This window comes from Octopus sinensis, linkage group LG3, assembly GCF_006345805.1.
Source record: "Octopus sinensis linkage group LG3, ASM634580v1, whole genome shotgun sequence".
NCBI classification, from domain to species: Eukaryota; Metazoa; Mollusca; class Cephalopoda; order Octopoda; family Octopodidae; genus Octopus; species Octopus sinensis.
The window spans coordinates 169,309,831-169,328,494 of record NC_042999.1 but is presented as its reverse complement, the minus strand read 5'-3'; the positions used below and the strand labels follow the sequence as shown (position 1 = coordinate 169,328,494).

The window sequence follows — 18,664 nt, the reverse complement described above, 5'->3', positions numbered from 1 at the left end:
GTCTGTGTGTGTGTGTGTGTGTGTGTGTGTGTGAATATGTGTATGTTTATGTACTGATATGTGTGTCTGTTCAATTTGTATATATGACTGTTACTCTGTCGAAGGTTTTATACATATAAATATGTACATGTGTGTGTCCCTCTCACCACTGTCTAATGGTGAATAGATACAATGTCGTAGACATATACATGCAAATATAAACCTACCTACACATATGTACAAGCACACACAATCATTTAAACACATATACACACTCACATTTATACGTATAATCTTAAAGTATACACATATATACGCTTATCCATCTACACTATATGTCACTATTTTCACAGACAATGGTTAAAATTCCCAAAAACTTTTTTTAATACAGAGACATGAACATATATATGTGTATATTATATATATATATATATAATATACACATATATCTATACACATACTCATATGTGCATGCATGTACACACTCATACACACATACGATTATATATATAAAAAAGCAGTTTACGTTATATTTTTATATTTCGGCACTATGACCCCTTCTTCAGGACATGTGGAAAAGCAAGGGATAGAAAAGGTCATTGCTCAGATGTGTAGGGAAGGAGGAAGATGACAGGTGCAGACCACAAGCATTGCTATAGTAACCACTCTGTCCCATGTTACTCCTTCCTGTTGTTCATGGTTGATCTTAGTTTGTTGACCTCCATAATTCTGAGATTAGCTCTGTTGCATTGAATGGCCTTGATGGATAGCTTGAAATTCTGGGTCTGGTACTTCTTTAGGTGTCTTTTGATTGAAGTGTCTGTGCACATATGTTCTTCAAATGTGCAATTTCTTGGTGGTGTTCTCAGTGGGGAATCTTATATTGGGAGTATCACTTGAAAACTGCACATTCAAACAAAGCAGACTGGTTACTATAGCAATGCCAGTCTGTACATGTCACCTTCCTCTTTCTTTACACATCTGAGCAATGACCTTTCCCATCCATTGCTTTCCCAAATGCCCTGAAGGAATCATAATCCTGAAATATAAGGTAAACTACAACTTTGCTTTGTTTTCTTATTGTAGTTTACTTTATATCTTTTTGCATTGTTCCAGCCTTACACAACAAATCACTTTAATATATGTATATATGCCTATATCTATATATATATATGTATGTATACATAACTGATATCAAGAATTTAAAAAAAATTTTGGGAGAAACATAAAATAATTCTTCTTTGGAATGGCATCTCTGAAAGCATTCATATAAAACAATAGCATGTAAATCCATTCATATAGGAAATGTTGAAGGCTGCCCTGTGTAACTGAAGTTTACATGAGCATGCTGATTTGGAAAAGACAGAGAACAATCAATGAAAGATAATGGACTGCTCATCAATTATTGGCAATTTATGATGAATATTGAAAATTTCATAAACCATCTTTGAAATAAGTTATGGTCTGCCTGGTGGTTTATTTTGGCTACGATGTACTTTGTAAAAAGTGAACAGGAGGAAAAAAATTCAAACAGTTTCTGGAGAGACTTACTTTTTTACTCTTTTACTTGTTTCAGTCATTTGACTGCGGCCATGCTGGAGCACCGCCTTTAGTCGGGCAAATCGACCCCGGGACTTATTCTTTGTAAGCCTAGTACTTATTCTATCGGTCTCTCTTTTGCCGAACCGCTAAGTGACGGGGACGTAGACACACCAGCATCGGTTGTCAAGCAATGCTAGGGAGACAAACACACACACATAATACATATATATATATATATACATATATACGACAGGCTTCTTTCAGTTTCCGTCTACCAAATCCACTCACAAGGCATTGGTCGGCCTGGGGCTATAGTAGAAGACACTTGCCCAAGGTGCCACGCAGTGGGACTGAACCCAGAACCATGTGGTTGGTTAGCAAGCTACTTACCACACAGCCACTCCTGCGCCTTATGATGAAATTTTTCAAGTAAACATGTGAGACATTTTTTGACCCATTAATATAAGTTGTAGTCTTAGAAAAGATCTCCCAGTTGATGTTGTAGTAAAAGTTTGCATCCTTAAGCCATTGGATTAGTGCCAAGAGGTTGATATATGACTCTTCTCAGGCTACCTGGAGGTAGAATGATGGTTAATGTATTTGGAGATGAGTTTTTGTTCCAGGGAGCCTACATGTCTGGGTAAGATATATATATATGTATATATGTATATATATATATATATACATATATACACACACATATAACACAAAGGAGCACACAGATGCAAAAACAAGGTGAAAAAATAGTACTTGAATACCAAAGGTAAGGTAATAGGCTCTCTCTCTCTCATATCTCTCTCTCTCTCTATATATATATATATATATACACATACACACACAAGTATATATATACATACATATATTATAAATAGGTGTGTGTATTTTTCCCTTGTTAACAATGTTGTTCAGGCACTGGTGTCACAGATAGCTGGTGGACTTACCAAAAGATCATTAATAGCGACAGAAACAATATCAATACAAAAAGGTAACATTTATCTCTCCACATAAAAGTGGAGGTTAGGTTAGAACGTATTATTTACCACAAGAGTTTGATAAGTGCTATAAAACTCCTGGACTTCAAGTCATTCTGTTGCTTCTGCTAAAGATTAATAAAAATATATGTGTATGTGTGTGTGTATTCTTGTATATACGCACACATGCACACATATTCACGTATATCTACATGTGTGTGTGTGTGTGTGTGTGTGTGTGTGTGTGTGTATGTACATTCTTGTAATTCTTGTATGTATATATATATATATATATATATATATATAAAATGTATATCTGTCTATATAATATGTATGTATATATGTCTGTTTGTATGTATATATATATATATTGTCTTTTATTTTCTCCTGAAGTTGTTTCAGTTGTTAAACTGTGGCCATGCTGGGGCACCATATTGAGGAATTTTAGTTGACTGAATCAACACCAGTACCTAATTTTTTTTGTAAGCCTGGTACTTATTCTATCAGTCTCTTTTGCCAGACCACTAAGTTATGGGGATGTAAACACACCAATACTGGTTGTCAGACAGTAGGATATCACAAGCACAGACACACAATGGGTTTCTCTCAGTTTCTGTCTACCAGATTCACTTGCAATGCTTTGGTCGGCCCGAGGCTATAGTAGAAGACACTTGCCCAAGGTGCCATGCAGTGGGACTGAACCTGGAGTCATCTGGTTAAGAAGAAAACTTCTTATCACACAGCCACGCCTGTGCCTCATGTATCAAAACAGGAGATTGGAAAAATGTTTGGTATTAATTATTCCCCCATTACATGTATTTCATTTTCTAATAGGAGTTACAAAGCTGTACATGCACAAGAAACATGTATGATATCTCCTATTAAAAATTCTTCAGACAGAGAATCTATCTGAAGAATTTTTAATAATTGATATTTTGCATGCTTCTTCTACATGTACAACTTTGTAACTCCTATTATAAAATGAAATACATGTGATGGGAAATAATTAATGTCAAACATTTTTCCATTCTCCCATTTTGATATGTAATTACTCTGCGAAAACTTTTTTCAGGATATTTCAACTCATACATACCTCACTCAGGTACAACAACTACATACAATTTTTGCAGTACTGGAATATGCAGATGTGTTTCATGAGGACACTGCTTGGAGTATAACCCTATTGATAGATAAATAAACAGAAAGACAGACCAATAGATAGAGATATATACACACAAACAGTGAAGGCTTGTGTCCAAATAGTTGTTGCACTTGTGGTTGCAAGCTCATGATTTCTTTTTTCCTGGACCAGGTGGGGCATTGTACTCAGGAATTGAAACCACAATATCATGATTGTGTGTGCAACACTAGGTCATGCACCTTTACATATGAGTGTATAGGCACACACACACACACATATATAGTTATCAATCTCCCTCTCTCTGAAATATTATATATATAATCAAAATAAGCAAAATAATCAAAATAAGAATGTTTGCATTCTTCAATTAAATGGAGTCGCATGAAACGATCGTACTGCATTACCTCTGGATATCCTTGTTGCTTATTTTGATTATAATCACCCCATTTTGAATTATATGGATAATACCATACTAAATTCTGGTACCTGTAACTTAAGTACCATATTCATCTGAATCTAAATTTTACTGAACTTATATATATATATATATATATATATATATATATATATATCTTTAAATCTATATACATATCTATATATATACACACACACACTTATAAATCTATGCATACATATACTTTATATATCTATGCATATACACAATATATACACACAAACACAATGGTGTTCAGGCAAAATTTGGCAATTTTTAATGACTCTTCTATCAAGGACTGATTGATGTACTGGTGAATAGTCAATGGCATTAGAGAGCATGAAGATTAAAGTTGTAGCTGAGGAAAAGTTAGCTAACATGGAGGGCTGAAAGCTATCTGAATAATGGAAAAGAGTTACCTGTATCATGATGATTCATGCCAGGTATCAAAATGGTGGCATCATGACTGCTGCTTTATGCTCTGTAAACACCATAAAGGCTGCAAGATGTGACATGGAGATCATGAAAACCAAGAACCCCTAAACTGTGATGGTCTTTCGATATATCTCCTGTGACGGTGATGTTATGCAACCCTACATTTTTTAACAAGGCCTTAGACTCAATTCAGGTGGATATGTGTAGCAACTGGAGACTGTGGTCAAACCTTGGCTGGAGAAGGTTTCTGCTGGAAGGCTAACAAGATTCAGCTCCAAGCCAGACCTCTGGCAAGAGTCAGAAGTAATTGTTGGAGAATTTCTATGACTTCAGCAGCCTCAATTTCTGGTCTCCTAATTCTCTTGATTGTAATGTTGGGCATGGTTGAGAAATATACCAACCACTCTACTTGCAACACAAAGGCCAAACTGGCGGCCAAGAGCAAAATGTTTGCAAATCTCAGAGACAGAGTGAAGAATGCATGCACCAGGTTCTGGAGCTATCTTGAAGTTGTGGTGGAAGGTGAGGACAGCTATTTTGAGTAAACTGTCACCTCCCAGCCATAATCTAGTTGATATATTTTGATTTAAAAATTTTTTTCATTATATGCAAAATGGCCTGAACACACATATACCTCACTTTTTTCGTGTGTGTGTGTGTGTGTGTGTGTGTATATACATACACACACACACACACATATACTTATAAATATATGAACCATATGGAAATAGAAATGCTTCCACAATTGTAATAATGTACCCAGTGTTTCTACTTTGAAAGTAAATATACGTTGGATGGTGAACCATGAGAGTGATGGGATTAAGAGCTTTTTTTGAACCATTTTAAATCCAACTAAATTTAGCATGTGAGTGAGGGCAGTGAATCATGTAAATGAGTGAAAATTACAAAGTTGGATGAATATGAAGGGAAGAAAAATCATGGAATAGAAAAAGAAAAAAATATTTTGTATATTCAAGATGTACATGCATTTATGCCTCTCTAGAAAGTTGATAAAAATCACCAAAATGAATGAAATATTTCAATGTTAACATATTGTAAATTCACTAAGAAACACACACAAAGAAAAAAAAAACTAACTGAAAGGAACACATGGAAAAGAAAATTTGTAAATATTCTTAAAAATCTTATTGGTTTTTTTTTTTTCAACATTTAATGGAAATTAATTCTACAAACATGTTTGGAGAAGAAAAAAGCATGTCTTATATATGTGTATACATACATAGACACAATGCATACCACACACACACACACACACACATACACACATACACACATATATATGTATATATATATGTATATATATATGTATATATATATATATATATATATATATATATAGGATGTGGAGGTTTGGTTTTTGTGTAAGTATATTTTAACCTGTACAAATTTTGTCAAGGAAGTTCAGAGATTTCAAGTGAAACACCTTTTTTCATAGCAATAAGTTCATTGCACAGCAGATGTTGTTACAAATCACAGTGCTTTGGTTTATAAGGGGGAAAAAACAAAAAAAAAAAAAAAACAAGTGGTATAACAAATGAAATGAAATAATTTGTAGATAAAAAAAAAAACAAATAAAAAGAAACAGTGCATCCTTTTATGATAATTCTAGAGTATTTGAAAAACATTACTCAGTTTTACCTAAGTCATAAATAGGTTCTCCCTGAGATGAAAAATACCAAATACCAACACACATTGAATAAAAATATCCATCTTAGAAACAAATTCAGGTTCACATCAAAGAAATAACATGAAGAAGGTAAAGAAAGAAATAATTGTAGGAATTTCTAACAGATGATAGTTAACTGATTGTTGTGGTATGTGTAGTTTGTTCTATTGCAGAAGAGTAAATATGAAATAGAGATAAACCAGCATAATAATGGATTGGGGTCAGCTAATTTAGAGTTGACTTTAAATTTATTCACCAGTCAGAACAATTTTTTGCTCATCAATTGAAAAAAAAGAGAAAGAAAATGGGGGAAAATAGTGTTTATCTCTCTTCAGTTGTCATTTTGTGTTATATAAACTGTCCAGAATCCAAAATGTTTAGTATTCTTTAAAAATTCAAACATTTATGAAATAAATTTGATACAAATACTCAATATGTAGAATCTCTGTAAAATAAGAGAAGTAATATTTCCTGGAAAATAGGAATTTCTTCAACACAAATTAATTTCCAAATTTTTTGACACTTAAAACCATTTTGTACATAGGTTTAAGGCCCATTTTCATAGATAAGGGTAAAGATGGTTACATCAATCTCAGTATATCACTGATATTTAATTTAATCAGCTATGGTAGAATGAAACACAAAGCTGAAGTTGAGAAGATTTGAATTCAGCAATGAGCAAGGAAACTAAAAGTAATACAGCATTTAGTCAAGCAACTGACTGACTCAAACATCTCCACCTTCCTATTTGATATCCGAACATAACAAATAAGTGACCAAACATTTTAAGGATCAGAGGGGTCAAAATGGTTTATATAATCTGAAATAATAAAACAGAAAATGCAAAGGCAGTGTGATTTAGATGAAAAATGTCTGGTTAGGTATATGTGCAGACAATACCTTACAGCACTTAAGAAAATTTATAATTAAAAGTTTAAATGAACAACATTACTTACTTCTAAATTGAATAAATTAATACAAGAAACTTCCCAAATTAAATTACAAATATATATTGATAGGAATATTACCAAAAGTAGTATAATACCAGAAGTTTTAAAGGCACAAAACATATCTTGATAATTTGGACATTTCAGTATTAAAGTATCCAAATGATGAGATGTGTTTTTCTGCCTGGAAAGCTTTTAGCTGTGAAAATCTGAGTTAAACTGTAAATATAAATATTCAGCCTACACAATATGTGTTGACTGCTCTTTTCTTTTAATTGTTAATCTTCTATAGAAAATCTGTAGAGATTATCTTTCAATTGTATACCATCCTCTATGTGAACACAACACACACATTTGTGTGTGTATGCATGACCTATATTTATTGAAATGGATACCCTGAATATTTAATCACTCCTTAAAAAGATAATTTCAAATATAATGTGTGAGCTTCCCAGGTCAAGCCATGTTACTCAAAAATAGTCTTTAGAATATAAAAATTACCAGCTTTCTAGTTTTCATACAATAATAACAACAGCAGCAACAATGATAAGAAAACAACAACAATCACTACCACTGTTATAATGGTAATCAAAGCCAAAATAGAAATAACAAATATCTTGTGTTTTCAAACTACCAACATCTCATTTCAGAGATATTCTTAGAAGGATTTAACTGAATTGTTGAATAATAAATCTTAGTTACTTATAATTCATAGGAAATAATATATTTCCTCTCTGAGTTCTTTAGTTCTTTTGTTTTGAAAGGGGTTCACATGTACAAAGGAAAATAATGCATTTTACAATGAATATATAAGTGTTGACTGAAACTTCATATTCTTAAGTCCAATTTCAATCAAAACTATTTGTGACTTAGAATGAATGAGAAAAATAACAAGAGTTTAATATTTCTTGTTACACCTTTTCCAGAAGTATCAGAGAAACTCAATATAAAAATTTATTCAAGTGAAAAGGTATATCAAGAAACCAATGATACAGTTTTGTAATTTTATGGAATATTTTATCCATCTGCCTTCTGTGGGTTTGCCAGAAAAGTAATTTATAAAAAGAAAGCACTCCATAATATTTTTAAATGCACATTAACAATGATTAAAAAAACAAAACAAAAAAACCCCCAAAAAACAATAGTTTAAGGATTATGAAATACAGAGAAGTATATCATAACTGACATGCATTTTTTTAATGATTTTAAAGTATCTGCCTGCAAAGGTAGTAACAAGAGGTGAGATGAGGATTAAGTAAGTAGGAAATTTTAGTGTTCAGTTTTATTACTTGATGATCATCTGATTTCAGATAGTCCTACAAGTATTAACCATCTATTACCCAATAAAGCCAATATTATTGCTCACTTAGCAGTATATATTTCAGTCTTGCAATACCTTCTGTGATCAAACACTATGTTTATAATTACTTTCAATTTAAAGAAATCTGCTAGAAATGAAAATGCAATATTTAGGAGAGAAGAATAATTTCTAAAGTATTTTTTGAAATAAGTTTTGAAAACTTGTAGAAACAGAACAACTTTCAAATATGAAATCAATAAACAAGAGCAGAAAGTGGAGCATGTAACGTAGCAACAATGGGGAGGAATTTATATACTGACATAGGGTTGGATAAATTAAATAGAGCCAGCCCACAGATTGTGGTTTACACATATATATCTTGACAAAAATGGAATAGACCTGGAATAAAAAAATATGGGGGAAGGGTCAATAATATAAACAGGATTGGATTTAGGTTCTTAACTTTTTAAAAACAGCTTGTTTTTTTGTTGGGTAGGGGTTCAGGAAATGTTTATAAATTTTCTAAATTCATTTTTCCAATGGGGAAAGGAAATGTGAAGAAATTGTCTTAAAGCTATGATTCAGACATTAAAAATATGACAGGCAGAAATTAAAGGAAACAATAAAAATGTGAATATTCTAGTGGTATAATTATTTTTAGATGAAAAAATTTTAAATCTCCATGTTTCTGTTACAAGAACTTCAATAAAAAACAAAAAATTGTTGAAAGGCAAGAGAAAGGAATATTGGCAAAAAAGCACCTAAAAATTTTGTTCTTTGATGAAAGAAAAATTCAACTCAAAGATTATGTTGAAAATGTACAAAATGTGCTGGCTGATGGAATAAAAACAGTGGGAGGGAGAAAAATACCAAAAAACAGCAAAAGATCTCTAAGGGTCTTTTTAATCTTCAATAATTATATAGCAGCTGATGTTAGAAAATTACTAAAAAATACCGCTTCCAAAGCATTCAGCATATAGTCTGCAATGAAGTGTCAAGATGGAATTTGACAGCCTGGTAAACTTACCTCAACTGGATAAGCATGCGATTCTTCATGGTTCAAATTAGCCCTAGGTAGCCGGTCACGTGAAGTAAGCAGTGGGATTGAGCTGCCCCCAGATACTGTTGGGAGCCCTGCTCTGGTGTTAACACTGCTTGTGCTGGCCCGGGAGTCAGCACTAGATTTCACAGGAGACTGATAAACACTTGCTGAAGAAGATTTGGTTTGCATAAAAGATTCTTTTTGTTCATTGCTTGTAAATTTTGTAGCTACTGTAGGAGACTTACTATAACCTGGGTAATGGAAGCGAGGTGGCTGGATTGTGGGTGGTGGAGTTGTCCAGTCAGATGATAAAGTTCGAAAAGATGGAGATGTGCAAGCAGAAGAAATATTTGGTGAGTGTGACGAGTGTCTGATGGTTTGGAGAGCTGGGGAGGCCTGTTGATTGGTAACAGTAGTAGTAGTAGAAGTAATAGTAGCAGTAGGAACTGTAGAAGCTGATATAGAAGGCTTGTATAAATGAGGAGTTACAGAAGCAGGCTCTGCATGAGTGCTGCTTGGTTCTTTAAGAACCATAGGCTGGTTGTTGTAGCCAGGTGAAACTGATGGCAAAGATATATCTGCAGCAGGCTGTGATGTCCAAGTGATACGGGGTTGTGTCATTTGTGGTAACTTCTGAACCGATCCAGTGCTTTCCATGCTCACATTGGCACCTTTGGGAACTACTCTTTCACGGTAGACAACAAGTTTTATTTCTTTATCACTTCCTGTCAGTAAGGCTACAGCTTGGTCATGGCGTGCATCCTGCATATCAATACCATTGATCTGGAAAGGAATAAGTATTTCTCAGTGATGCAGAACAGAAAGAAAAAAGAAAAATATATAGAAAAACCTTTGAAACTTCAAATTATTCAAAATATAGCACATGTGCAGGTATATTAAAAAACCAGGAAAGTACAGTAAATTGATTCGGTCAAGTGTCCAGTAGGGATCGTTAGAGGTAGTAGACAGTTTCCCTTACTTGGGTGATCAAGTTAGCATTGGAGGAGTAATTCTGAAAGTGTAGCTGCTAGAATAAAAATGGGTTGGGTAAGTTCAGAGAGCTACTACCTCTGTTAGTAACAAAGGGCTTCTCCCTCAGAGTGAAAGGAAGATTGTATGATGCCTGTGGATGAACAGCTATGCTACATGGCAGTGAGACATGGGCTGTGACTACTGGGGACATGAAATGACACCAGTATGCTGAAAGAAATGACAACAGTGTACGTGTATGACAGAGTGAAAGTGATTTGAGTGAAAAACTGGGTATAAGAGGCATCAGATGTAGTGTGTAGGAGAAGACTGCACTGGTATACTCATGTGATACATATAAATGAGGACAGCTGCATCAAGTGCTGATCTCTAATTGTGGATAGAACATGTGGAAGGGGTACCCAGGAAGATGTGAGATGTGGTGAGAAAAGATCTTCAGATGCTGGACCTCACAAGGGGCCAAGACATCTGGTGGTTTACTGTGCTTGAGAAGACACATCAAGTTAAGTAAAATCATGACTTTCCATGCATACAGGCATGTTCTCTCTCTCAGCCAAGAGCTGCTAGTCATGTTGGCTCATGGGAGCTGGTGCTACATAAAAGCACCTATGCTGGTGTCATGTAAAAGCACTGTGCCAGTGTCACAAGAAAGCACCTAGTACACTGTAAAGTGATTGGCATTAGGAAGGGTATCCAGCTGTAGAAACCATGTCAAAATAAACAAATAAAGCTCCTGTCCAGCCCATGCCATCATAGAGAGCAGATGATGATGATTCTTTGGATTTGTTGAAATTCCATAAAATTATTTTGTTTGACAGTTCTGACTGTTTAGCATTGAAGTGAGTTAAGATTTACAAAAATATTTTAAAATTTCTAATGTACATTAAGTTCATGGTTGAAGCATCATGCTGTCAGTTTGGATAATATTACTTACTGACTGACTTTAATCTCTTTAAACTATATTAATTTTCCCATAAACTTGCAAATTTTCATAGCTACATGTAATTTCATCTTTTACCACTCAACTATAAGTAAATGTTTGTTGGATATTGTTGGACTGGCCTCCGTGCCGGTGACACGTAAAAAGCACCATCCGTTTGTGGCCGTTGCCAGCCTCGCCTGGCCCCCGTGCTGGTGGCACGTAAAAAGCACCATCCGTCCGTGGCCGTTTGCCAGCTCCATCTGGCTCCTGTGTGGGTGGCACGTAAAAAGCACCCACTACACTCACTGAGTGGTAGGCGTTAGGAAGGGCATCCAGCCGTAGAAACACTGCCAGATCAGACTGGGGCCTAGTGCAGCCTTCTGGCTTCACAGACCCCAGTTGAACTGTCCAACCCATGCTAGCATGGAAAACGGACGCTAAATGATGATGATGATGTTGTACAGCTAACCTTTGTGTGTGTGACAGAAAGCAAAAGAGAGAGTGTGCACACATACACAAATATACATAAAAAGACAGATATGGTAATTCAACACAAAATGAAAACAACTCGATGATCATAGAAACATCAGAAAAAGATTGTGACAGAATAAGCAAAAGAAAGAAAGCAAAGGGAAAATTTTACCGAGAGGATGCGATCTCCAACGAACAAATTTCCATCCCTGTGGGCAGCAGCTCCATCGATAATCCGTGAAATATAGATAGCCTAAAAGGAAATCAAATATACTGATTAGTATAGATTTACAACTAAAGAGGACATGTTGATAGACAAATAGATCTGTAGTGTGTGTAGTTAAGGTGTATGTGTGTCAACATATGTATGTGTGGGTGCATGAATGAGATATACACTGAGTGTGTATGTGCACATGTGCATACTCACATATATATATATATATATATATATATATATGTGTATGCCTATGAGAATGTGTAACTGAGCATACCAACATTTGTGCATGCAGTTCTATGAATGTAAAATATATGAAAGCATTTCAGCAGATACATATGCTTATACGTAAGTATGGATAAATATACATATGTGTACTGAACCAGTATTCTCCTCACTCACATTGGTATCTTTGGGAACTACTCTTTCACAGTAGCCAACAAGTTGTATTCCTTTATCACTTTCTGTCACTAAACCTACAGCTTGACCATGGCATGCATACATATACACACATCATGCATGTACATGTTATACATCAAATAAATAGCTATGGACTTACATATCTTTATATATAAAAGTGAGGTTGTGTGTCTGTCTCCTACGATTTAGATTCCTAACTACTCCCACATTTTGCGGTGCAGTTTAACCAAAACCGGGTATCTTATAGTCGTGATTCATATCGAGCCCTTCTGGGTAGTAGCGCATGTCTACGATGAGTTTACGATTTAAAAAAAAATTTACCATCAATTTTTCCCATTTTTAATGCATTTTTGGCATATATAAGGGAAGTAACTCTCTAAAAATTTATTATCAAATCTCAGAACGTAAAAAACTACCCCCCCCTTTGCGGTTAGCCATATTGAGATGGCTATTATACTTTACATCTCTAAAAATGCTTATATAGTTATTTCCCTTACAAACCCGAGCAACGCCGGGCGATGCTGCTGGTGTCATATATTTGTATGAAATTAAGAAAAGAAGTGAAGTAATTTCATAGCAATGTTTATACCTACCTATCTACAGCACAACTCATGAGAAGTTGTTGTGCATAATGTTTTACCTTCCATTAACTAATCCTTAATTTGAATTCAGACTACTGGTTACCATGGCAATGTGTAAAGAATAATCCATTGAAAACCAAAATGCAAAAAGAAACACTAAATCAAGTACTACCACCACCACTACTACCACCACTACCACCACTACTACCACCACTACCACCACCACTACTACCACCACTACCACCACCACTACTACTACTAGAAAATGGATTTTCCACTGAATCACGTGAACACAACTATTAATCATCATCTTGTTTACTTTGCTTGGATTTGCTTCACTGGATTAAGCTGCTCATCATGGTTCTGTTTAAGTGTTTGGTAAACAGAGCAACATCCCGTGTCTGTACAAATTGATCAGTATATGGCTAGATAGCTGGCCCAAGCATATTCATATGAAAGTACCCATAAGAGTGTCTCACTAGTGAGTACTTGCTTATTCTTCTAGCAACATCCTACAAAGCATAAGAGTCTCTCTCGATTGACCAGATGTGATTGCAAGAAGAATGCTGTGCAATTTTTGGTTGGATGAGCTGTAACATGTGAGGGTAAGCCCCATCAAGCCTTATCTCCAGATGCTTGGCAAGTGTTCAGGCAGTGGAACCATACAATAGCATTGATTCCAGATACAAAAGAAACTTCTTTTAAGATCAACTGATAGTGAGGACTCGAAGATAACACTAAGGCCAAGAACTGCTCAAGCTTTTGCAGGATCAATTTTTACATCCTTTTCTGCAGATGTAATGCTGCTTCTTATGTCTATGGAGGAGTCTAAAGGAGACTTGAAAGGATTTTAATTGTGCTTATTGATTCCTTCAGATTGACTGAACTAGATGTATTAAATGTTTGAGGCACTGACATAAAGACCATATCTCCAGGGATTTTCAAGGTCATGTAGAAGATATCAGTATAATCTGCATTTGTAATTGTGGTGGTAAAGCACTGAGTGTGATGGATTTTGTTGGTGAAGCAGAAGTTTTTTCTTTTTTAAACTTTTTTCAGTGGCAGTTCAAAAGACATAATCAAGGCAGATGATAAATAGTAATGCTGCATCAAATTGTTGTTGAAACACACACAACCAGAACTTCAGAAGATCTTGCAAAGAAACCAAAATGAATTCAGGAAAAGTAGGTCAATTGTAAGGAAAATCTGAATTGTCAGGAAGATTATAGACAAGTCAGTGCTAAAAATTTACAGGCAGTCTTACAGTTTGTACATTTCTGAAGACCGAGATAAAAAGAGCAAATTCTTGCAGAAGGAATATGAACATTAACAGTAATAATGCTCAACAAGAACACAAGAACCAAAGCTTTATCACTTGATAAAGCCACTGATTTATATTGGCATCAATGCAACTATCAGTAATGACTATCACGGATGATAGTCAAAGCCTAATGCAAAAAAGTAAATAATTCTAGGACATCATATGCATAGAAAACAACAAGTTGTAAACAGTAATGAAATAAGTTTAACTAACCAACAACCAATTGTTTAACCAGTACATCAAACAAACTATCAATTAGTTTGTTGGTTAGATATTTAATCAATTGACTATTAATAAGTTAGTGTTAATATTCAAATGCATGGAACATTAGAAAGCTACAGAAATACATATGAAGTGAAGAAAAGTGATATTAATCAATGACCAATATTATTTTCTTATTTGCTGCAAGTATAGGAAATAACATAAGCATAGCCTTTACCAACTTGCTGAAATAGTGATAAAAGCGTTACTAAGTATATGCACAAGGTTTTACATTGACTGGTACATGAAAAAAAAATGTTTAGAAATGAAATAATTCTGAGATGACACCCACATGAAAAACAATAGGTAAGTGAAATTTATGCTGTATTGACGAAGCTATAAGAAGGAAATCAGAGTTGTCACCCATATTTGCAAGAAAAAAAAAAAAGTCTTTGATTAATGCTGCTTTTTGTCTACCACACATTTCTAGCGAGCATTTTTCTTTACCAACCTGCCTGGTACTAACCATCAGTCAGTATAGAGAATCAAAATGCCCACATCTACTTATTCATATTTAACCCTTTAGTATTGAAACCGGCCATATCCGGCCAAAATATTCTACCTATTTTATGTTCAAACTAGTCAGATATGGTCATTCATAGCTACCGTATTGTGTCATTTTAAAAATAAAGAATCACATCATTGAAATCTCAAAGCCATGAAATGATGCAAGATTAATTTTACATGGTGTGAATACATAAGCTTTACATTTGACAGAGTAATATGAATGTTACAGGGTTAAATGAAAATATTGATTGCTAATAACAGGTGATTTCACTCAATAAACATTGATGTTTATCCAGTGATAACAGACAACAATAGTGAAAGCTTTGATTTCCAGAAAGAAAATGGGAGGAAAGCATTGTCGACAGCCCCAGACAATGAAGTAGGCTAGCCCAATATGTAGATATAGAGGGAGAAGTCTAGACGTCGAGGAGTTGAATAGAGCTCATCCAAACGTGCGATCTAACAGTGGCGATGAGGATTTTCATGGCACACACAGCCACTGTGCAGTATTACGATATAAGGCGGCGAGCTGGCAGAAACGTTAGCGCGCCGGGCGAAATGCTTAGCGGCATTTCATCTGTCGCAACGTTGTGAGTTCAAATTCCGCCGAGGTCGACTTTGCCTTTCATCCTTTCGGGGTCGATAAATTAAGTACCAGTTACGCACTGGGGTCGATGTAATCGACTTAATACCTATGTCTGTCCTTGTTTGTCCCCTCTATGTTCAGCTCCTTGTGGGTAATAAAGAAATAAGTATTACAATATAACAGTGGCGACGAGGTTTCGAATAGTACCAAAGTGGAAGAGTTACTGAAAGCAGATGTAAAACAATAACAGAAGTAGCAGCAGCAACTACAGAAGTAAACAGAATTGTTACTGCAGTTGAGAGACACGACAGAATCATTTTCAGCAGATGGTGTTGCAAATTGCATCGAAGAAGTTCACTACAATCCAGATGAAGGAACTACTTTTGCTGCATATTACAGACAATACGAAGACATATTCCGAGAGGAATGCAAGGGATGGTCTAGGGAAAGGAAGGAAAGGCTCCTTTTGTGAAAGCTTGCTACTCAGGAACACAAAAGTTTTGTAACTTTATTTTGCCGAGAAAGCCTGCGTTTTGATGAAACGATAAATATTTTGACTAATATGTTTAGCGAGAAAAGTTTGCAGTTTAACATTCGATGGGAATGTTTGAATTTTAATGAAAAACAAATCTGATGATTTTGTAACATATGCCAGCATGGTTAATAAGACTGGTGAAAAGTTTAAGCTGGAAGAATTAATGCCAGATATGTTCAAGTGCCTAATATTCGTTAAAGGACTAGTGGCAATGGAAGACGTGGAATTTAGAAAAAGAATATTATCAAAGTTGAATCAAGAAGTGAAACTCACTTTGCAAAAAGTGGCTGAGGAATGCCAACAAATAATAAACCTTCGAGATGATACAAGAAAGATAGAAATCAAGAATAATAATGTACAAATGTGTAAAGAAACTACAGAAAGAAGGAAAAATTTTAATTCAAAACGGCACTATGGGTGCAGAGATCAACATTTGAGGAAAGATTGCCCCTTTAAAGATAAAACCTGTTTTAAGTGTGGTAAAATTGGACATATACAGACGAAATGCCGGTCAAAGAAAATGGTAAAACAGAAGAAAGTCTACTCAACAAAAGAAAATTATACCAGACAAAACCGAAAATTTGTGTTGGTAGAAGTAAATGGGTTTCAGACCAAAATGCAATTAGATACCAGTTCAGACGCATCGATAATAAATAAGGCAACATGGAGTAAGATAGGCAGGCCGTTGTATAAAAAATACTGCTAGGATAGCCCACGGTGTGTCAGGAGAATGAGTTCAATTCTTTGGCGAAATTTCACCAGAAATAAAACTTAAAAACAGGACGCAGAAATGTAAACTAATGGTATCTAAGAATACAATGAATCTGTTCGGGACAGATTTAATGGAAGGATTCAACCTGTGGGATCTATCACTGAGTACCTTATGTAACAAGGTGAATGCGTCATAGTCCGTGTCAGAGAAAGCATCAGAAAAAATGAAATTAAAATTGAAAAAGATGGATCTTAGAGTAGAAAGTAACAGTGAGTTCAAATCTCTCACTTGGTAACATAGCTTGGGGAGAAATGATCAAAAGTAAGCTAATCTATGCAAGATACACCACATACAGGCACAGGCATGGTTATATGATAAGTAGTTGGCTTCCCAACCACATGGTTCCAGGTTCAATCCCACTGTGTAGCACCTTGGCAAAGTGCCTTCTGCTATAGCCATAGGCCAACCAAAGCTTTGAGAGAGGATTTGGTAGGCAGAAACTGAAATATTCTGTGTGTGTTTGATGGCAGACACTTCAACCTGCCAAGGCCACAGGCCAAAATCAAGGTGGAAGAGGACTCAGTGCATGGCTTCCTATTCATAGATGACTGCATACTCAATGCCACCACAGATGCTGGGATGCAACAGAACGTAAACTGCCTTTCCACTGCCTGTGATGACTTTGGCCCTACAATCAGTACTCAGAGGGTGTGGAGGTGCGATGGCCCAGTGGGTAGGGCAGCGGACTCGTGGTCATAGGATAACGGTTTCGATTCCCCGACCAGGCGTTGTGAGTGTTTATTGAGCGGAAACACCTAAAGCTCCACGAGGCTCCGGCAGGGGATGGTGGTGATCCCTGCTGTACTCTTTCACTACAACTTTCTCTCACTCTTACTTCCTGTTTCTGTTGTACCTGTATTTCAAAGGGCCGGCCTTGTCACTCTCTGTGTCACGCTGAATATCCCCGAGAACTACGTTAAGGGTACACGTGTCTGTGGAGTGCTCAGCCACTTACACGTTAATTTCACGAGCAGGCTGTTCTGTTGATTCGGATCAACCGGAACCCTCATCGTCATAACCGACGGAGTGCTTCCACTCAGAGGGTAGAGCTCAGGCACCAACTTGCCCCGCACAAGCCATATGGGGAACCAACCATGACTGTCAAAGGGGATACCTTGAAAGTTGTTGATAAGTTCATGTACCTTGGCTGTATACTCTCCAGATCTGTGAACAATGACAATGGAGTTGATACATGCATCGGCAAGGGAAGCTACATGAATCAGTTTTGGAAAGGAGAGGTATTAGGCTGGACACCAACTTGACAAGCAGCTGTACTGCCTACACAACTGCACACCTGTCTTGGCCAGTTAATGAATGCTACACTGAAAAACTAAACCACTTCCACATGAACTGCCTGAGAAAGTTGTTGAAAAGCCACTGGCTAGACAATGTTCCTTATACAGAGGTGCTCTCTTGAACTGATCTACCAAGCATTTACACACTGCTGAGGAGAGCACAAGTCAAGTGGACAGGCCATGTGATATGCAACCCCACAAAAAACTGTTTCACAGTGAACTAGTGGAAAGCAAGTGGACAGAAAAAGTGTTTCAAGGACACACTTAAAGTTCAATGAAAACCTTTGAGATTAACCTAAACCCCTGAGAAAC

The 18,664-nt window shown here is 35.8% G+C and overlaps 1 protein-coding gene across 10 annotated transcripts in view; it reads right to left on the bottom strand.

Annotated features, from left to right (window-relative positions):
• Positions 1–18,664, bottom strand: part of LOC115209683 (protein scribble homolog) — a 458,170-nt gene that overhangs the window by 198,081 nt on the left and 241,425 nt on the right. For all 10 annotated transcript variants that reach the window (XM_036501621.1, XM_036501616.1, XM_036501617.1 and 7 more), the window contains 2 exons: positions 12,033–12,113; positions 9,463–10,260 (listed from right to left, as the gene is read on the bottom strand). In XM_036501621.1, the coding sequence (XP_036357514.1) occupies positions 9,463–10,260; positions 12,033–12,113 (879 nt within the window). The remainder of the gene's footprint in view (positions 1–9,462; positions 10,261–12,032; positions 12,114–18,664) is intronic.